Source organism: Hemitrygon akajei, chromosome 22 (genome assembly GCF_048418815.1).
Source record: "Hemitrygon akajei chromosome 22, sHemAka1.3, whole genome shotgun sequence".
NCBI classification, from domain to species: Eukaryota; Metazoa; Chordata; class Chondrichthyes; order Myliobatiformes; family Dasyatidae; genus Hemitrygon; species Hemitrygon akajei.
Window position 1 is genome coordinate 18,056,237 of NC_133145.1, and position 23,085 is coordinate 18,079,321.

General features: G+C 39.2%; 1 protein-coding gene across 2 annotated transcripts in view; it reads left to right on the forward strand.

The window, feature by feature from the left end:
- Positions 1 to 23,085, forward strand: part of cacna1g (calcium channel, voltage-dependent, T type, alpha 1G subunit) — a 315,144-nt gene that overhangs the window by 195,561 nt on the left and 96,498 nt on the right. For both annotated transcript variants that reach the window (XM_073026745.1, XM_073026746.1), the window contains 5 exons: positions 8,456 to 8,524; positions 14,095 to 14,279; positions 17,574 to 17,700; positions 19,351 to 19,476; positions 21,840 to 21,929. In XM_073026745.1, coding sequence (XP_072882846.1) covers positions 8,456 to 8,524; positions 14,095 to 14,279; positions 17,574 to 17,700; positions 19,351 to 19,476; positions 21,840 to 21,929 — 597 coding nt within the window. The remainder of the gene's footprint in view (positions 1 to 8,455; positions 8,525 to 14,094; positions 14,280 to 17,573; positions 17,701 to 19,350; positions 19,477 to 21,839; positions 21,930 to 23,085) is intronic.

The window sequence follows — 23,085 nt, forward strand, 5'->3', positions numbered from 1 at the left end:
GCATTTGGACCATATTATCTCATGCCTTGCATATTTGAGTGTCTGTCTAAATGTATCTGAAGCATAATGATTGTATCTGATTCTAGCATTACTTTGCAGAACATACCCAAGATCAGTGACTAGTGTAAAAAGAATTACCACTCAGATCCTCTTTAAAATGTATGCCTTCTTGTTTTTAATAACCTTACCATGGGAAAAAGATTTTGATTATCTTAGCAATGCCTCTCATAATCTTATGTATATATTTCTATATGTCATTCTTGGTCTTCTCTGCTCCAGGGAAAATAAGCGCAGCCTAAACAACTAAAGTACTCCAATCCAGACAACGTAGTGGTGAATCTCCTCAGTACTTTCTCCACAACCATCACATCCTTCTGATAATGTGGTGACCACAACTGCAAACAATATTCCAAGTGCAATCCAAACAGTTTTTTGCAAACTTGCAGCCTAAACAGTGGGTAATGAAGAAAGCACAATAAAAGTAAGCAGGAAATGGAAAAGCTAAGGAGGTAAGCATTGGACAGGTAATCAATGCTGTGAGGCAGCTTGGTTTGGAAGCAAATATTGGAGAGGTAGTAGCAAGCAAAATTAAGGCATATCCATGAATATTCTGAAGAGCAAGAAAATAACAACGAGACCAATTAGGGACCAAACATGTAAGAATGATTGTGGTTGGGATTGAGCAGATTTGTGATGGAATGGGCTGATTCTGAGTTTGTATTTATGTAGGAGATGTTTGAATATTAGATTGGATAAACATAGTAATAGAGATTTCACATCTTTGCAGTTGTGTAACCTTGAAGATCTGGATGAAAATTGTTCAAAGTAGAAAGGTAGAAAATGCAGAGGCTCCAACTTTCTCTTTAAATCACCAGTGTCTACAGGTGTGATACCATAGGAATGGAGAATTGCTATTGTTGTACTGTTATTCAACAGAGAAGCACAGGATGAATAGTAATTACAAGCGGCTTAGTTTACCTTCAGTGGTGAGCAGATTATTAAAATCAATCCTGAGGGAAGGTGTAAACTTTGATTCAGAAAGACACAAATTATTCAGGGACTTTCAGCATGGATTTGTTAAGGAAATCTTGGTCTGAGTAATACAACTGTATTTTTTGAGTTGGTAACATGAATAATCAATAAGGGCAGTCTGGTTCAATTTACTATATTTCAGTAAGGTGTTTTATGATGTTGTACATTTCAAGGCAATCAATAATGTAGACTAGGGTCAATCAGGGTGACAATTAAAATAGAAATATGTATTCATCTACCCCTGGAGAGCGCAGCTGGAGCCAGAACACTGTCAAAGGGTCAATTTCACTCCTTTCTCACCAACCACATTGTGTGCTCCATCAGGACCTTAAGCCAACACCAGAAATTATCCCGCCTTGTCATTTTTCAAAGGGTGTTGTGACAAGTGTTATCCAAAATTAGTTCAAAAGTAGCAGATGGTATTGATTCACAGATTTTCTTTTGGTGACTGATGAGCGACAAGGCACTTTATGTAGGAGACATCATTAAACAAGATTGCACATGGTATAAAGACTAGCCATGTGGATGAGAGGAAGAAAGAAAGTTTTCTACCATAGAAGGATGTAGATGGTCTGGTGAGTTGTACAGAAAAGCAACATACGGATTTCAATACAGAATGTGTGAGGTTATGCACTTTGAGAGGTGCAGCAAGGGGGTTTACAATAAATGGGAGGATATTGGGATGACTGGAGAAACACAAGGACTTTGGAGTGTGTGTGCACAGATCCTTAAAGATAATAGACGGTTCAGTAAAGAGTTTCAAAGGCCTCAATACCTCCTGGTGCAATTGGACCTTTGATTTTCTCACTTGCAGACCTCAGTCAGTTCAGATTGGCAACAATATCTCCTCCACAATCTCCATCAGTACAGGTGCACCACAAGGCTGTGTGCTACTCACTTTATAAGCACAGCTCCAATGCTACATTTAAGTTTGCTGATGGCATCAATGTCATTGGTCAAATCAGAGGTGGTGATGAATCAGCATATAGGTGTGCAATTGAAAATCTGGCTGAGATTTCATTTTGTAGGCTCATTCTTTAGGTCTGCAGAGTACTCGCCTCAATGTTGCTGTTGGTTTATGCGTGACCGAACCAAGCTATTGGACAAGACCACTGTTGTCTACAAAATCCAATGCGGGGACTGCAGCAAATATTACGTCGGCCAAACTGGGAGGAAACTATCCACGGGGATCCATGAACATCAAATGGCTGTTAAATGGCATGACCAACTCTCCCTCGTCTCGACCCATGAAGATTGAAAATGGCACAAATTCGACTAGATATCAGTGAAAGTCAAGGCAGAAGCAAGCACTTGGCATGCAATAGAATTCCTAGATGTATGGTTTTCAGTAAACAATTATATAAGCTGACATGTAGACCTCAATCCCACTAGCCAATGTAGGCAAAATTCCACACAACGTAGAGTTCACTATGCAATTAATCAGCAGTGAGACCCCTTCCTATGTCACAAGTGAGTTTTTGTAATGATGACCAATTAACTAATTGTTAAGTATATAAAAAGCCAGGCATTCGGAGGACACACCACAGGTAAACAATACACTGACGATATCTCCTCATATGGTGATGAAACGTTCCCAAATAGATTGCCAAGATTGGAGGTCAACTCAACCTGACCATCCAGCACCTGAGCTACACATTTTCTGAATTATTTCCATGGAAGGTTGTGATTGAGGTCACAGGACAGATAAAGAATGCAATTTCAAACAGTTTCAAGAACAGGCTTAGTAAGACCTGGTCTATAAATAAATATGAAATAGCAATTTTCATAACTGTAAAATTAAAATCTTCAGATGATCTTTGCATGTTGCACGAATATTCACATCATTTGGGTGAGCTTTCCACAGGGACAAGTGTGCCAGGGAGATCAAAATATTGAGAGAAAATGATTCAATGAGTTTCACATCATCTGCTAAGACACAAAGAAACATATGCAGAATTACTCGACTCTTGCTTTAATCTATTTTTTTCACAAGCACTGAGGCTTTTTTAAAAACTATATGAATGACTATCTATCCATTCTACTTTTTATTAGAACATGACTTGCAATGGATGGCCTCAAAATATTTCCAATCCATTAGGATGAGTATGCTGCATTGGTTTAAGTTCAGCTTATTTTTTCAGTATGTCCTGTAACTCAAAGTGTCAGCTTCTAAAGTTCCTCTCATTAGTGAATCAGTGATGAGAATCTCACTCGCTTCTGCCTTCTTTCAATGCTTCCATGAGCTGTTCCTCCACATTATGTTCATTGCTCATGAGAAAGCTACTTATTGAGTCAGTTGGAAAGAATCTTTTTTTTCAAATTACCTCAGTGGCAAGACAGCGACAGTAATCACAAAGTGAAGCTTGCCTTAAAATAAGTTGGCATGTAATTGGACAGCTTTTGAGTCATAGATATGTATTCAGAGCATTTTTGCTGTGTCCTATTATTATTAAACTGACAGCCAGTCACTAGGGGTTGCATCTCTTGAGACCATTATGATAATCCTGTCATGTAGTAAAGGGGATGCCAGAGGAGGATAGGATTGAAATTTGCAGGCTCACGATAAATCCAGGGTTTTTTTTTCCAAATGATGAAATTGTCTTCAGCGGTCCTGGCCAGGGGAAAACGAAACTGGGAGTTTATTAAAAATGTGATTCTTCTTTCTTTTCTTTTCAAATCTTTTTATTGATTTTGAGAAAAAAACATAAGTAAAATATAAGTACAAAAACATTTGAGAGTACACAATAGATTCATTAATAATCAATTATGTATTAATCAATGTAAAAAGTCTCCCAAACTTATAATATTAATATGAAGGATTTAAAAAGAAAAGCAAAAAAAAAACCCCAAAAAGAAGAAGAAAAAAAAAACAATATATATAAAAAAAAACAACTAACATGGGCAATTGTATAATGTTAAATACATACAGTAGTGCCAATGACTCCGAACCTCCATTTATACAATTCAGGATGGTAACAATAAGGTTCAGGATCAGACCATTTAATTCGCATGAAAATGTTGAATAAATGGTCTCCAAGTTTCCTCAAATTTAACTGAGGAGTTAAAGACCACACTTCTAATTTTTTCTAAACTCAAACAGGAAATGGTTTGAGAGAGCCACTGAAATACAGTTGGAGGATTAATTTCTTTCCAGTTCAATAAAATAGATCTTCTAGCCATTAGTGTAACAAATGCAATCATTCGCTGAGATGAAGCAGATAGACACATATTATCTATCATAGGTAGACCAAAGATTGCAGTAAAAGGATGCGGTTGAAGATTAATATTTAAAACTCTTGAAATGATATTAAAAATATCCTTCCAATAGCTTTGTAAACAAGGACAAGACCAAAACATATGGGTCAATGTAGCAATATCAGAATGACATCTATCACAGGTTGGATTAACATAAGAATAAAATCGAGCAAGTTTATTTTTAGACATGTGGGCTCTGTGTACAACCTTGAATTGTATTAGAGCATGTTTAGCACAAATAGAGGATGAGTTTACCAATAATAAAATTTTTTCCCATTGCTCAGTAGATATAGGGCAATGCAATTCTTCCTGCCATTCCTTCTTAATTTTTTCTGATATATCTGGCTGTACCTTCATAATCATATTGTAAATGATAGCTACTAAACCCTTTTGATAAGGATTAAGAGTTAGAATTCTCTCTGTAATGTCCAATGGACATTCTTTCGAAAAAGACTTTAATTCATTATATAGAAAATTTCTAATTTGTAAGTATCTAAAAAAGTGGGTTTTAGATAAATTGTATTTGTTAGATAACTGTTCAAAGGACATAATGTTATCATCCAAAAACAGATCACGAAAACATGTTATACCTTTTGTTTTCCATAGGAAAAAAGCTTGATCTATAGATGATGGCCGAAAGAAGTAATTAGATATTATAGGACTTGACAGTATAAACTTATTCAAGCCAAAAGATTTACGAAATTGAAACCAGATTCGTAATGTATACTTAACTATGGGATTAGTTATCTGTTTATTAATTTTGAGTAACGAAAAAGGAAGTGAAGATCCTAAGATTGAGATCAATGAGAAATCTTGCACAGATTTACATTCCAAATTTACCCATTGTGGACCAGCTACTGTAGTCAATTCTTGTGTCCAAAATATCAAATACCGTATATTAACTGCCCAATAGTAAAATCTTAGGTTTGGTAAAGCCAAGCCGCCCTCCTTCTTTGGCTTCTGTAAATATTTTTTACCTAATCTAGGATTTTTGTTCTGCCACAAATAGGAAGATATTTTAGAGTCAACCATATCAAAAAAAGATTTAGGGATAAAAATTGGTAATGCTTGAAATAAATATAAAAATTTAGGTAGTATCATCATCTTAATGGCATTAACTCTGCCTACCAAAGACAAAGATAGTGGGGACCATCTATTAGCAAGTTGCTTAATTTGATCTATTAAGGGTAAAAAATTAGTTTTAAACAGATCTTTATGTTTTTTAGTAATTTTAATACCTAAATAGGTAAAATAATCTAAAAAATGTGATTCTTATTAACCAATCTGAAGACTATGTAAATGTCAAAGTCTTGCATAAAACACCATGCAACGGTGTTTCAGTTTCACCAGCAAGACAATAAGTCCACCATTAAGGTAGTGCACCTGGATAAGCTGCTGCCTTGCAAACCCACTGACCCATTTAGTCCTGGTGTCCAATGCTGCCTGTGTGGAATTTCCATTCTGTCACTGTGACCATGTTGATTTCCTTGGGTGTTCTGATTACTTCCCACCTTCCAAAGATGTGCTGGTCAGTAGGTTGACTACTGTATATTGCCTCTACTGTAGGTGGGTGGGAGAAATTGGGGGTATTGATATTAATTACTATAGGTTACAGATAAATTAGTGGGGGAATGTGCTTACTCTTAGAAACAAAAGTAAAAAATGGTTGGTGGACAAGTATTGACTTTCTTTCCAGTCATACTTTGCATCTAGTTTACTCACATCCTATAGAGTATCAGAACTCATATTAACAAAAAAAAAGATTGTTGAAGGTCACTGATATAAGAGGAAAGAATTATGTTAGGAAATGCAAAGAAAAATCTGAACTAAGTGCAATAAAGGCTTCAGAAATATTGCCACAGGATTGTTCCAGCAAAAGATGAAAGCTTTTCACATGGTAGAACACAGAAGCAAATGCTGTTCTTCCAGAGGGAGCAGCTCCACAACTGAATCAGTTGTGAAGAATTAACAGGTGATAAATAGTATGAAATCCAGCTGGTGTTTATTGACCAGGTCAGGACAGTTCTCAAAACAATTCTTTGAGAACTGTGGCTTTCACAAAAGAGCCTTGAAGCTTTCCAGATCTTTTGTCTCAAGTGGGAAAATGAATTGCTGTAAATCTAGGCGTTTTCCTATTATATCAATATTGCAGCCATAATGCAATTAACATCTAAAAAGGCGTATTGATTATTGAAATTACAGAATACATGCTGATTTAATTTTACATTGATGTATTTCCAGTCCTCTGCAGAGGAATGCTGCGTTACATAGTGTTGTGAATCCCGAATTTCTTTTACATGTATATTTTACAATGTTTTGTTCTTAAACTTTAATACATGATGTAAGTATTGATCTATTTCATTTCTTCTGACACCCACTGCTAGCTATGCATGTCCCTTTATAAAAATCTTTCATTTTGTTCTGATCCCTCATCTAACTCTAGCAAATATCCAACTCATTATCAGTGCCTGCATTGTACAGTCATTTGCAACAGAGATAAATGGCCATGATTGCTATCATTTGATTTTCAATTTGTAATTTAGACAAGGCAGTGTTCATGCTGTTCAATTGGACTTACTGTGCTTGTAATACAGTACTGATTAAAGAGGGATGAATGAAAGAAAACTCACACTATTACAGGTTCATTCACAAATTAGGATGTTCCAAAATTCTTTAGAATCAATGAAATGTCTTTGAAATCTTCTCTCTTTTCTTTAGCTAGAAGTGGGAGTGTAAAGTCAAGCTGTTCTGAACAACATTGGAAATAATTATCACATGATCTTTTTTCCCCAGAATTAAAGCAAAATATATTAGAAATACCTAGTTATTTAGACAGCATTTGTCAAGATAAAATCACAATTAACTTTTTGGCTGATGGTAGGTCATTAGGACAGAGAGAGAGAGGCTGCCTCACCTGCTCAATATTTTAAGTAATTTCAGTGATTGCCTAATCTCTAGCAGCTGTTTACTTTTGAAATTTTAAGTTTAACTGAGGAACGTTCCATAATCTAATTGAAAGCTGTTGTAGGAAATCTTTTGCATCTGCCTCAGAGGGCAGGCAGGTACTTTCTCAGGTGAGAGTAAATCTTGTAGAAGGCCAGAGCGAATAAAACAACATGCACAAAATGCTGGAGGAACTCAGCTAATCAACAGTTTCTATGGAAATGAATAAACAGTCAACATTTTGGGTGCAAACTCTTCTTCAGGACTAGAAAGGAAGGGGGAAAACACTAAAATAAAAAGGTGGGGAGGGTTGGGAAGGAGGCTAGCTGGAAAGTGATTGGTGAAACCAGCTGAGTGGGAAAGGTCAAGGGCTGGAGAAGGAGGAATCTGGTAGGATAGGAGAGTAGACTGTAGGGTAAAGGAGGAGGAATCCCAGGGGGAGAGGATAGGTAGCTGAGAAACGGTAAAAGGTCAGAATGAGGAATAGAAGAAGGGGGAGGGGCAAGGATTTTTTTTACTGGAAGTTCAAGAAATCATTGTTCATGCCATCAGGTTGGAGGCTACCCAGACGGAATATAAGGTGTTGCTCCTCCACCCTGAGGATGGCCTCATCTTGGCACAAGAGGAAGCCATGGTCCAAAATGTTGGAACAGGAATGGGAATTGGAATTAAAATGAGTGAATAAAGAATGATGTTTCAGACTAAATATTGAGTTAAAATGTTACCAATTATAACCCTTTTCACCATATTTCTGGTAGAAGCAGCTGATAATAGTTCTGTCATTGTCATTCACAACTCCCATGAACACATTTTCTTTCTCCCTTCTTGTGCCATTATAACTTCTTGTACAATTTCATTTATTTTTGTCATTCAGTTTATCTTTCTTTCATCTTCAGGTACGCATACATATTAGTTCATTATCATATACAACAGGGTGTGAACAAGTTCCTTGTTTGCGTGAAGCTCTCAGAATAAACAGTATACATGGTAATAATAGGCACATAGACGGCAATAATAAATCCTCCCTTTTGTTCTTTAACCTCCTTCCCCCTTTCCTCCTTCAATACTTAAGTAAAACAGAAGGTCAAAGACCTATATCTTTTTTTCTGCACACACACTACATGAACTCTTCAACATTATGAACAGTTTCTACATATAGTTCAAATTTTGAGCTTGCAAAGTATTTTGTCATTGTTCTAATACTGAGTCTTTTCTTCCTTTAAAGGAGCGAATCTTCTTGACACTCTCGAACTATATCTTCACAGTGATCTTCCTGAGTGAAATGGCAGTAAAGGTAACCACAATCACTAGGGTTTTTTTTAAATGTTAAATTAAGCTTTGATAATTATCTACATGTGACAGAGCCCCACACTTTGCAGTAGTAATTTAATCACTATGCAAGTTGGATATACACTATGTAATCTGTTCATTTTAGATGCATTTATTTTTTAATCGAGTTGTATAAATAACAACTGCTGTTTTCAACCATTGAAGTATCACAATGGTCAGACTACTATGGTGAGTTCCATAGGACCCCAAGACCTAGGAGCAGAATTAGGCCATTCAGCCTGTCGAGTCTGCTTCGCCATTTCATCATGGCTGATCTATTTCCCTTTCAGTGCCATTCTCCTGCCTTCTCCCTATAACCTTTCAAGCCTTGACTAATCAAGAACCTATCACCCTCCACCTTAAATGCACTTAGTGACCTGGCGTCCATAGCCACCTGTGGCAACAATTTCCACAGATTCACCACCCACAGGCTAAAGAAATTCCTCCTCATCTCTGTTCTAAATGGATGTCCCTCGAATTTGAGGCTGTACCCTTTGGACCTAGGCTACCCCACCAATGGAAACATCCTTTTCACATCCATTCTATCTAAGCCTTTCATCATTCAATGGGTTTCAATGAGACTCCCCCCCCCATTCTTCTAAATTCCAATAATCACAGGCCCAGAGTCTTGAATCACTGCTCATATGATAACTCTTTCATTCTCTGTTTCATTTTCATGAACCTCCTCTGAACCTTCTCCAATGTCAGCACATCCTTTCTTAAGTAACGGCCCAAAACTGCTCACAATAGTCTGTGATGCCCTACCAGCATCTTACACAGCCACAGCATCTTACTTTTATATTCTAGTCCTCTTGAAATGAATGCTAACATTACATTCGCCTTCCTCACCACTGATTCAAACTGTAAATTGACCTTTAGGGAATCCTACATGAGTACTCCCAAGTCCCTTTGCACCTCAGATTTTTGAATTGTCTTCCAATTTAGAAAATAGTCTACACTTTTATTCCTTCTACCAAAGTGCATGACCATACAGTACCTGATATTGTATTTGATCTACCACCTCTTTGCCCACTCTCCTAATCTACCTAAATCCTTCTGCAGCCTCTCTGCTTCCCCAACAATATCTGCCCCACCACTTATGTTTGTATTGTCTGCAGACCTGGCCACAAAGCCATCAACTTCACCATCCAAATCGTTGACATAAAATGTAAAAATAAGCAGTCCAGATACAGACTCCTGTGGAACACTACTACTCACTAGCAGCTAATCTGAAGAGGATCACTTTACTCCCACAGTTTGCCTCCTGCCAATCAGCCAATGCTCTATCCATGCTGTTATCTTTCTTGTAATACCCTGGATTCTAGTTAAGCAGCCTCCTGTGTGGCACCTTGTCAAAGGTCTTCTGAAAATCCAAGTACACAGCATCCACCGGTTTTCCTTTGTCTATCCTGCTTGTTATTTCTTCAAAGAATTACAACAGATTTGTCAGGCATGATTTTTCCTTAAGGAAACCATGCTGACTTTGGCCTATTTCATCATGTGCCCAAGCACCCCGAAACCACATCCTTAACAATTGACTCCAACATCTTCCCACCCACTGAGGTCAGGCTAACTGGCCTCCCTTTCTTGCGCCTCCCTCCCTTCTTGAAAAGTAGAGTGACATTTGCAATTTTTCAGTCCTCCAGAACCATGCCAGAATATATTGATTCATGAAAGATCATTAATAATGCATCCATAATCTCTTCAGCTGCCTCATTTAGGACCCTGGGGTGTAGTCCATCACATCCTGGTGACTTAACTACTTTCAGACATTTCAAATATTCAAGGATCATCTCCCTAGAAATATCAACTGCATTCTCTTCTGCCCCCTGACACTCTCGAACTTCCAGCATACTACTTGTGTCTACCACAATGAAGGCTAATGCAAAATACTTACTCAATTCAAATTAAAATACTTATCCATTTCCTTGTCCCCATTACTATCTCTCCAGCATCATTTTCCAGTGGTCCAATATTTACACTTGTCTCTCTTTTACTCTTTATATATCTGAAAAAATCATTTGGTTTCATTTTTGATATTATTGGCTAGCTTACCTTCATATTTCGTCTCCCCCCCCCCCCCATAGTTTTTTAGTTGCCTTCTCTTGGTTTTTAAAAATGTCCAAATCCTCTAATTTTTCCTCTATTATATGCTTTCTCCTTCCCTTTTATGTAGGTTTTGACTTCCCTTGTCAGCCACAATTGCATCATCCTGACTTTAGAATACTTCCTCTTCTTTGAAATGTATCTTTTCTGCACTTTCCAAATTGCACCCAGAGTCGCCAGCCATTGCTGCTCTGCCATCATCCCTGCTAGTTTCCTCTCTAGTCAAATTTGGCCAGCTCCTCTCTCACGCCTCTGTATTTCCCTTTATCAGGTTAGAGGAGCAACACCTCATATACCGTCTAGGTAGTCTCCAGCCCCTTGGCACGAACATTGAATTCTCCAACTTCTGGTTATTCCCTCTCCCTTCCCCCATCCCAGTTTCACTCTGCCTCCTCCTTCAGCTGCCTATCACCTCTCTCATGATTCTGCCTTCTTCTACTACACATAGTGTTTTCCCCTTACATTCCTTCTTCACCTTTCCTGCCTATCCCCTCCCTGCTTCCCCTCCCCACTCCTTGATGTTTTCTCTGATTGGTTTTTCACCTGGCACCTACCAACCTTCTCCTTCCCACCCTCCCCCCACCTTCTTTATAGTGCTCCTGCCCCCTTGTTCTTCAGTCCTGACGAAGGGTCTCGGCCTGAAATGTTGACTGCTCGTTTCCACGTATGCTACGCGACCTACTGAGTTCCTCCACCTTGTTGTACGTGTCACAATTTCTCTCTCTTGGGATCCAGCAACAACTTGGTTTTCCCAATCTATCTGCATATTGAACTCCCTCATGAATAATGTAATATTGGCTTTTTGACATGCTTTTTCTACCTTCCGTTGTAATTTGTAGACCGCATCCTGGCTACTGTTTGGAGACCCATGAATAACTCCTATCAAGGTCTTCTTGCCCTTGCAGTTTCTTAAGTCTACCCACAAAGATTCTACATATTCTTATGTCACCTCTTGCTAAAGATTTGATTTCATTTTTACCAGCAGAGCCACTCCTCCTCCTCCTCTGCCTGTCCATTTGATAGATTGTGTATCCTTTGATATTAAACTCCCAACTACAATCATCTTTCAGCCATGACTCTGTGATACTCATAATGTCATACCTGCCAATCTCTTAACTGTGCTACAAGATCATCTCCCTTATTTCGGATACTATGTGCTTTCAGATATTAACACCTTCAGTCCTGTATTCGTCAGAATTTTCAATTTTTTCCACCTTTTATACTGCAACCCATCTCACTGATTGCAATTTTGTCCTATCATCTGCCTGTCCTTCCTGACTGTCTATCTATACACTACCTCTGCTGTAAACCAACATTCCCATCCTCAGCCCTATTACTCTGGTTCCCATCCCCTAGACAAATTCATCTAATAAGAATAAGCCATTTCCCAAAGATTTTGAATGAACAATGAAGAAAATACCTAAAAAGATACTTGCTATTTGCATATGTTAAAAGAGAATGGGAATCGATTATTTCCCTCAATTTGCAAATTCTGCATAAGCTGTAAACAAACATTTATCCAAACCTTTCAACTGTCTGGCAAACCAGAAGCAGAAAGTTCACATTAAAGGTGATGTGGGTCTTCATTTTGAATAATAAGAAGCAAATTACACAACTGGGTTATTCACAAAGCCACAGTGAAGAGAGTTAAGCCACACATACAAAGTGCTGGAGGGATTCAGCAAGCCAGACTCCATATACAGTCGACATTTCAGGCCAAGACTCTTCATTGGGACTGGAAAGGAAGGGGAAATAAGCCAAAATACAAAGGTGAGGAGAGCGGAATTATAAGCTGGCAGATGGTAGGTGTGACCAGGTGAGTAGGGAGGTGGGTGGATGAATTAAGAAGCTGGGCAGTGATAGGAGAGAGTGATGAGGGGCTGAAGAAGAAGGACTCTGATAAGAGGGGACAGTGGACCATGGAAGAAAGGGAAAGAGGAGGTGATGAGAAAAGAAGGGGTAAGAGGAGAACCAGAATGGGAAATGGAACAGGAGTGAAAGGGGAGAGTGGTGAGAAATTACTGGGAACTCATTCCATCAGGTTGGAGGCTACCCAGACAGAATATGAGGTGCTACTTCTCCAAACTGAGTGTGGTCTGATTATGGCAATAGAGGGGGCCATTGACCGACATGTCAGAGTGGGAATGGAAGTCAGATTGAAATGTGTGGCCACCGGGAAATCCCACTTTTTGTGGCAAACAGAACAGAGGTGCTCAACAAAGCGGTTTCACAAGCTAGGTTGAGTCCAATGTAAAGGAGGCTGCATGAGGAGTATCAGATACAGTAGGTGACTCTGACAGATTCGCAGGTGAAGTGTCTCCTCACCTGGAAGGACTGTTTGGAGTCTAAAATGTTGGTGAGGGAGGAGGTGAAGAGGCTGTGTTGCACTTGTCCCACTTTCAAAGATAGGTGCAAGCAGGGATATAAATGCGGAGGGACAAGTGGACAATGAAGTCACATAGAGAGCTAACCCTACAGAAAATGGGGAGTAGCTTGGGGAGGGAAAGATGTGCTTTGTGGTAGGATCCCGTTGTAGATCCCGAAGTTACGAAGAGTGATGTGTTGGATACGGAGGTTCATGGGTGGTAAGAGGTAGGTTAAGCCTCACTGTTTGGTATCACACTTAGACTAGAATGGGACAAAACCCAAATTTTGGTAACAGTCCAACAGCATCATGAAACTTCATTGATTCTAACTTTTTGTTGTCAGATTCATTTTTGAAGCTGAATTCATTTCCTCAAACTGCTGAAGTTGCACAGACAATTAATGTAAATGTTGCAACCCAATCACAACATGTGGCACACAACATAAACTCCCACATCAGTAGGAGAAGTGAAGGTTGTGGGATTCCAAGGGAGAGCTCTAAGAAAAGAGACGCTTCATTTAGTGCTTGACCAGTGGGGCCAACCATTCTGACATGCTCACACAGAGGCCTTCAACACCCCTCAGCACCATCCTTAGTCCAGAGCATGGTGATTGCTGCAGTCCTCTAAATTTAGATAGGAAAGATGTAAACGAGATGTGAGGGGCAACTTCTTCACAGAGGAAGGTCAGTATATGTAACGGGCTGCTAGAGGAAGTAGTAGAAGTGCTAGTAGTAGTAGAGGTATTACTACTACTAGAAGTAGTAGTAGTATTACAATCTTCAAAAAGACATTTGGACAGGTACATGGATAAAAAATGTTTAGAGCTTTATGAGCTAAATATAGGAAAAGGGGACTATCTCAGGTGAGTCCCAAGGGTCAGCATAGACAAGTTGGACCAAAGATAACTCTACAACTCTATGCTTTTGGTCTTCCTACCAGGTAGGTGTCAGTGCCAAGAATTATTCAGTTGTGGATCCCACATCCTTGGATCCCTTGTTTAGTGAGATTACCATTGGTTACTTTTCTCCAGTAGTAAACATTTACTTCTTCATCTCCTTTGCAGCTGGTGGCTATGGGACTTTGTTTCGGTCCACAGACTTATCTCAAGAGTTCTTGGAACGTTCTGGATGGGCTGCTGGTGATGATATCAGTCATCGATATTCTGGTCTCCATGGTCTCAGACAGCGGAACAAAGATCCTTGGAATGTTGCGGGTCCTTCGACTGTTGCGGACCCTCCGGCCTCTCCGGTAATCAAATGCGTGTGCCCTGAGGGGGTCTGAGTTTAGCTGCAATTTTAACTCATGATCCGAAGGGGGCCCCTATTGCAAGCTGCTGGCCTGCAAGTCCTCCATGTCACCTGCACTCTGGACATGTATGCCAGCAGCTTTCATCAGGCATTTAGTTAAGTTCTTTGTAGATATAGGTGCTGACCCCAGTTCAGTGGGATAAGGATCTCACTTCTGTGCCAGCTGGTTTGACTGAATGAGTCCACTCCAAAGACTTGAGCAAAAATCAGAACTAATACTCCAAAGCAATACCTATGAACTGCACCCATGAATGTATCACCTTTTGGATGAATACCCATTTTCTCTTTCAGGCAGCCAGTAAAGAACCTCCAACAACATTGCAAAGAAAAGCAAGGAACTTCCTCAATTGGCTTTGTTAATATTTAGTAGTATGTAGAACTTTGGTACATTTGGTATATTGTGTACATTTCTGGCCACTCCATTACAGGAAGGCTGTATAAGAGTTTTACCAGGATCCTACCTAGATTAGAGGGCATGATCCATAAGGAAAGGTTGTTTAGTCTGGACCATTGGAGTCTGTCGGGAAACCTGACAGACACTTACAAGATTATGTGAGGTATAAATAGGATAGACAGTCATAAACTTTTTCCCAGGGTAGAAATGTTAAGTACTAGAAAGCATCTATTTAAGGTGAGAGGGAGAATGTTTTAAGCAGGAGTTCCAAACCTGTAGTTCACAGACCCCTCAGTTAACTATTGGGGTCCATGACATAAAAAAGGTAGAGAACCTCTGGTTGAAAGGGTATGTGTGGGGCAAGTTTTTTCCACAGAGAGCTGTAGGTGCCTGGACCGAGCTGCTAGGGTGGTGCAAGCAGACTTGATAGTGCCATTTAGAGTCTGTTAGAAAGGCACATAAATATACAGGGACTGAAGAGATATGAATCGTACAGGCAAAAGGGTATGGCCAACATACCAAGTGACTGCTCTGCAGAGAATGCTGTGAATTCCTTTCTCTCAACTTTCTCTAGATTCCTTTCTTCCCGACTACTCTCTCTAAGTTCACCTCATCCTTGAGGCCCCTATTCTGCCTCTCAGAGCAATTCTTACCCAACTCCTACCCACTTCCCTTTTTACTCTGAGCTAAATGGTGTTGTTAATGGCTTTGCTCCAGTCACTGTATCCCTGCCCTTAAATCCACCATTATTACCTCTCAAAAGACCATCCTTTACAATGACATACTTGTGTGGTCACTAAAGCATTCTGCATATAGATTACAGGTGGAAGAGACTGCAAATTGGAAGGTACTATTGAAGGAGACACAGAAATTCTGCAGATGCTGGTAATCTTGAGAAATGCATACAAAATGCTGGAGGAACTCAGCAAGTCAGGTATTATCCTCCATAGATTCTGCCTGACCTGCTGAGTTCCTCCAGAATTTTGTGTGTGTTACTGTTGAAGGGAAGTTGGTAGGTGCCGCAGTTCATCATGTATGATGATGCCATAGTGCACTGTGGAAGGATAGGGGTTACAGATGAATGTGTCACCTTGCCTTCGGTTAATTGAAAGACTTTGTCAATCAGAGTGAATTACCACAAATTATCCAAAATTATAACATCAGTATTTATTCTGGTCTATGGTAGCTCCTAGGTTGTAGGGATGGAAAATTTAGCATCCTTGTCTTTGAGTGCCATTGTAGCCTTTCGCTTTCCTCTCCTAGTAATTTACTCCAGTCCTTCACTCTCCCACAACAAATGTCTTCCAAACCTAAACAGTGAATGTGGATTAACATTGGTAATTGTGTCTCCTGTGGATTGACATTGATAATTGTGTCTCTGTCAGCTGAGGCAATAACTTTTGAATCTTAGTATCTCTATCTCCCTTCACTCTTTTAAAATACTCCTGAAACCTAACCCTTTGGTGAAGCTTTTAGTCACTTGTGTCAGATTTTTCTTTTGACAAGTTCCTATGATTCATTATATCAAAACATTAAATAGTTACCAAATTAAATAGGGGAAATACTAAAGAGCATGTTTAAAAATTCAGCAGTGATCAAAGTAGAAATGTCATCCAATCTGAATGTGACATAGTCCGGATTTCTGAGAATGAAAACTGCCCTTAAATATGGGGGTGTTTCTAAAGTAGTGGTGAATTGTAACTGTTGGACACCTATTTAACAAAGAAAAAAGTAACAACCTAATATAAGTCAGATAGCCTAATAGGAACCATGTAAGGGAAATTAAATAACCATATAACCATATAACAATGACAGCACAGAAACAGGCCATCTCAGCCCTTCTAGTCCATGCCAAACGCTTATTCTCACCTAGTCCCACCTACCTGCACTCAGCCCATAACCTTCCATTCCTTTCCTGTCCATATACCTATCCAATTCTTTTTTAAATGACAAAATCGAACCTGCCTCTACCACTTCTACTGGAAGCTCATTCCACACAGCTACCATTCTCTGAGTAAAGAAGTTCCCCCTCGTGTTACCCCTAAACTTTTGCCCCTTAACTCTCAACTCATGTCCTCTTGTTTGAATCTCCCCTACTCTCAATGGAAAAAGCCTATCCATGAAAACTCGATCTATCCCCCTCATAATTTTAAATAACTCTATCAAGTCCCCCCTCAACCTTCTACGCTCCAAAGAATAAAGACCTAACTTGTTCAACCTTTCTCTGTAACTTAGGTGCTGAAACCCAGGTAACATTCTAGTAAATCTCCTCTGTACTCTCTCTATTTTGTTGACATCTTTCCTATAATTCGGTGACTAGAACTGTACACAATATTCCAAATTTGAAACTCAAGATCAGAAATGTTAGAAACCTCAGCAGGTCAGGCAGCATCAATGGAGCCAGAACTGACCTGAAGTGTTTCTCTCTCCCCTGCTCTCTGACTTGTTGAGTATTACCTGTGATATCTGCTCAAATTTTTGTAGTATTTTATTTTATGAACAGTAACCTTGGATGAAAAAGACATTCGATTAAAAAATTTGCTCAAGGAAAATTATATTGACTAACTTCATCACTTTCTTTAAATTGGAGTGCATTATTGACAAGGGTAATGCATTTTGATATGTATCTGAGCTTTCCAAAGGTATCTGAGAAAGCAAGAACATGATAAAACTTGCCAAAAGAATGAAGGTGGCCACATAGTTAGAAAACTACAAAAGGATAAAAAAAATAGTACTTGCCTTTAGACTGGTGTAAAATGTGTACCATTTATTCATTGATATCAGAAAAACTCACTTCAGATGGTCAGTCATCCCTCTTTCAAGTTCTTTTGCTCCACACAGGGTGATCAGCCGAGCACCAGGCCTTAAGCTTGTTGTCGAAACACTGATGTCCTCCCTGAAGCCTATCGGAAATATTGTGGTCATCTGCTGTGCGTTCTTCATCATCTTTGGTATACTGGGTGTGCAGGTATGTTTCTAAAGTCTGCTCAGCACGCTGAGTTAGGAACTCACTGTTGCAGTCCATACTGAGGTGACAGCTCAGCCAACTAGGGAAGGGGCTGTTAGATGGAGTTCACCTTGCACAATAGTGAGGGCTCACTGTGGGTGCTGTCTCTCATGGTGGAGGACAGAGATTCAGAACCTTCTGAGCTGAGGTTTACAGTCTTACCGTTAGAAGGGTGGCTCACCTCATTCTTGGGTGTGGCTGCCCGGGACGTGGCTCTTCTGTACCTTAGAAAGAGGCTCAGCCCCAAGTTTGGGTCCTTCTCTGTCTTCAAAATGATGCATTTATGTATCCTTGGTCTGGATTCTCTGTGTATTGGAGTTGGATCTTTTGTGTTCAGTGCTGCTCCTCCTGTATCCTGGAGTAAGGCTCAGTACCAGAATGGGGCTCTTTATGTCTCTGGGAACACCATGACAAGACACAGGACCACACACCAGTGGTGCTAAGTTGTCAATGGCTTTTCCCATTCCCTTAGCTGGCATTATCTCATTCTATCTACTACCTTTTCTGCTTCCCTTTATATTTGCCTTGCTCTCTGTTCGTCAATCAAGCTTTTAATCTCATTCTTTCATATTTTATATTTGCTAATTATAATTATTTTGATATGAAAAAATTGCTTGAAGAAAGCTCAGCTGGTCAGGCAGCGTATGTGGAGAAAGAAACAGAGTTGAAACATTGTTTTTCTCTCTCTGCAGATGCCTACTGAATATTTCCAGCATTTTTAATTCAACTATCCAGCATCTGTACTTTTTATTTCTTGACAATGAACTGATTAAACATCCTCATACACAATTGAGCCTTGTTTGCCCATTATTTCTAGGATGTGTATTTGTTTTCTACTCTCAGGATAAATGCAAAGTACTTATTTAAAATTTAAGTTGTTCTGTTATTTTCCCATTATAAGTTCTCCTGCATCTGCCATTAAGGAGCAATCATTAAATGTTGATCCATTATCTTTGCAAAGTTATGGATTTTTAAAAAATATTTGGTCTGCTGGAGACAATGCTATCTGCCTAGAAGCCCAAGGCTTACCCACATTTAATTTTAGCTTCTTCCCCCCATTCATACTCTTTGGAAAATGCCTACCTACGCTTGATGATTACTCCTCTTGCCCTGTTACTGAGTCAGACTAAGGAAAGGTTGTTGCAAAAAACCTAAGCCTGACCAGCTGATACTATCCAATCAATTCATCAATGAAGTATTTGTGTTCTTCCGTGCACTTTTAATATGGTCACAATGTGAGCAAACGGGATTAGGGTAGATAGGCAAAAAAAGGTTGGTTTAGGAGGGCAAAAAAGCATGTTTTTATGCTGTATACCACAGTGACTTTTTTACACTTATGAAATTATAATCTAGAATTCGGTGCCTGACAAATTGAATGGCATAGAGTTAACAGCAATTTTCAAAAATAAATTACTTAATACTTAAAGAAGAGAAAAATTGCAGCACTGTGTAGCAAAGATAGTAAAGTGGGTTTAACTACATAGTGATTCAGAGAATAAAATGTGCTAAAAGGTTTCTTTCTGTGCTGTTCCATTCTATAATTGTACCTCATTTGTGGCAATTTTGATAAAGAAAACCTTTCTAAAGTACAGATGTGTATTTTTATTTCAGCTCTTCAAAGGGAAGTTTTACTTCTGCCTTGGGGAAGACATACGAAATGTCACCAACAAATCTGACTGCATTCAAGCCAACTACATGTGGATCCGACACAAGTACAACTTTGACAATTTGGGGCAGGTATGACAGGATTTGGAAAGCTTGCTGATGTAGCCACACCATTCTGAACTCTCCATGAAGTACTGGAGCTGAAGGCATTAACCTTACATCAGAGTTGCTCAATATTCATTAGTCGTTTCTACACCCAAAATTTAACTCATTTTCAAAGATTCAAAGTACATTTATTATCAAAGTATGTATGCAACATACAACCCTGAAATTCATGTTCTCCACAGACAGACATGAAACAAAGAGCCATGGAACAAACCCATTCAAAGAAAAACATCAAACCCCCTCTCTTCCCACGCACAAAAGAATTGTGCAAATGGCACCATTTTTTTTAAAAAATGAGCAAAAACACAGAATATAAAACACAAAATCAAAAGGCATATTTCAGTTCGGCTCAGTGTTCATTATCTGCAGGCTGCCCTGATTCAAAAGTTGCCTAAAAGTACAACAAAAAAGGAGCAGCTAGAACTAGAACCCATCATAAACCTGACTGAGAACCCAAATTTAACATTTATCATGCTGTTTGATTTGGTTGCCTTCAATATAAACTGACAATAAAACATCAACAATTAACATTGAAAATCTTTGACATTGACAATTAATTGCCATTCCAAATAAGGTGTTGACTTTGCCACCTTCCTCTGAGTCAGAAGGCTGTAGGTTTCATGGCCAGTTTAAAACTTAGCTAACACTAATTTCTGCTAGAGAGTGCCCCGAGCCAATAAAACACACAGTTATGTGAAAAGCAGGTTCCAGATGGGTGTGTCACCTTGAACCAGAATCCCTTTCCCAATTAATGAGTAAGTTATCCAGATATTTCAAGCTTATTGATCTAAATCTCAGGAAGTTATTTTCAGTTTTTAGTCTTAGACCATAATATGAAATAGTTCAAAGCATAACCAACTCCATTTTAGCATGGTCTTCCAGTTGTTAGATAGGCAAAGACAGTGTCCATTTTGAATATTCAGCTTTTGCTTTGTAAAGCAGCATCCCACAAGTATATCATGAGATAATTTTCTTTGAGGTGATTTTTTGCCAAGGCATCAAATAAAAATTATGTTCTTTAATAGCAGCTTTGCAGCTGTCTATTTAACCACTTATTGAGGGACAACTTCTTCAGTAACTTGCAGTGTCTCATGACTCATTTTGTGAGAGCAAGTGATAATCATCCGAACCATGGCTCATCCTTCATGCAAAAGAGAGAATTCTACCAGCAAAGTCACACACTGACATCTAAGAAATATGTGATATGTTCTTGGTTGTGGTTTGGAGTTATTGGGCCACTTCTTGCTGGCCTGATTCCACCTAATATTTCCCCATATACTGTCCTAAAGCTGGGAGCCTGTCCCACTCACCATTTATATTCCAGGCCCCAGCAGCAGCTGGCCTTGGCTGTGCAGTGAGACATACCCAACTTAGAATTATCCTAATGGTGGGAAGTGCTACAGGCTGGGCTTCTATCAAAGCTACGATTGATTTTTAATAGTTTTTAGATACGACATTCATGGACATATAAAAATAATTAGAGCAATTAGAACTATTATAATTTTTTAAATGGAAATATAACCATAAGCATCCAAAATACATAAATAATCAAAAACATTTAAGTAAATCTACTTTAAAAAATTATCCCTTTGCTTCCTAAACCTTCTCCTTATAAATTCATTGAACACAAGAAAATAGCAGTAGGCCACCAGGCCTTTCCCCTTTATTGTGATGATTGTAGATCTCTGCTGGCTTTAACTCCTCTTCTGTGACAATTCCCCATTCACCTCAATTGCTTGATCCATCAGATATTCTCCAATCTCCCCATAAATTGAATTACCTGGCCTCCTCCACCTTCGTGACACAGGATTACAGATGTTCACTAAGGGGATTTCTGGACTACAATGGGGTCTCTTCGTGAATTTCAGCAAGCCCGGACCCTTCAAAATCTATCAGTGATTCCCAAAATTCTGCCTTTGTCTTCGTTTTTCATAAGCTGAGAGAAATTTGAGAAACACTCCTGCCTTGCCCTTCCCCACTTTAAGATATTCTACCGAGATCCAATTTAATCTTAAATTTTGGATACCAACTCTGTAGTCAGTCCCACATTGTGAATCATTTATCATTGGTTTGTTAATTTTAATATTTGACATTCATTAAATCTTGGCTGTGAAAATGTTATCCTCCTGTAGTGGTGGGTACTCTGTTCAGGTGGCAAAAGAATTGAGTGTTTTCTAGATAGGATTAGAGCTGGAATGAATGTTGCTTACGTCACTTTGCAAGAAAGTGGTTTATTCTATTGCCAAAGCTAAGTTTAGTGATCACCCCTACATAGTTAATGATTCGTCACAAGTTACTGGATCTAATATCTCTTCTTCTCCCACTGATAGGCCCTGATGTCCTTGTTCGTTCTTGCATCGAAAGATGGGTGGGTTGACATTATGTATGATGGTTTGGATGCAGTGGGAGTGGATCAACAGGTAAGGTCAAGGTGATTTCTGTTGGTGATATTGCAAACCCTGAATGGAAAGGAAGTCTGCATTGTAATGTTATTGTGTCTATTCTTCATAATTGCCATAATGTCTCATATACCATCTAATTATTTGACACAAGAGAAAATTTACAGATGCTGGAAATCCAAGCGACACACACAAAATGTTGGAGGAACTCAGCAGGCCAGGCAGCATCTATGGAAAAGAGTAGAGTCGACATTTCAGGTTAAGACCCTACAGCAGGGCTGGAGAAAACAAGCTGATGGCATGAACGTCGATTTCTCAAACTTCCGATTATGCGCCCCCCCCCCCCTTACCATTCCCCATCCCCTTTTCCCTCTCTCACTTCATCTCCTAGCCCACCCATCTTCTGCCTCTGGTGCTCCTACCCCCTTTTCTTTCTTCCGTGGCCTTCTATCAGATTCCCCTTTCTCTAGCCCTGTATCTCTTTCACCAATCAACTTCCCAGCTCTACTTCATCCTTCCCCCATCAGGTTTCACGTATCACCTTGTGTTTATCTTTCCCCTCCCCCCAGCTTTTAAATCTACTCCTCAGCATTTTTTCTTGTGTCCTGTCGAATGGTCTTGGCTCAAAACATCGACTGTAATCTTTTCCATAGATGCTGACTGGCCTGCTGAGTTTCTCCAGCATTTTGTGTATGTTGCCTGTATTATTTGAGCACTCTTGCAGCATTTTTCAGCCTGTATAAATTTGACCACCAAAATGCTGAAAAGAGAAAGGAAATTTTACACTTATCACATCTAGCCAATTGGATTATTCTATTCAAGTACCTTCACCATTTTCATGTAAGAAACATAAAACATAGCAACTCTCTCTCTCTCCCTCTCCCTCTCTCTCCCCCCCCTTTCTTTCCAGTCGTGATGAAGGGTCTCAGCTTGAAACGCTGACTGTGAAAGGTCAAAGTAAATTTATTACCAAAGTACAGAAGTGTCACCATATACAACCCTGAGATTCATTTCCTTGCGGGCATATTTAGTAAATCCAAGAAACATAATACAAATGTTTGTAGAATCAATGTAAGACCACACCTTATGTGACAGACAAACAGCCAATGTACAAAAGACAACAAACCGCAAGTGCAAAAGAAAATAACAATAATAAGTAAATAAGCAATAAATATCA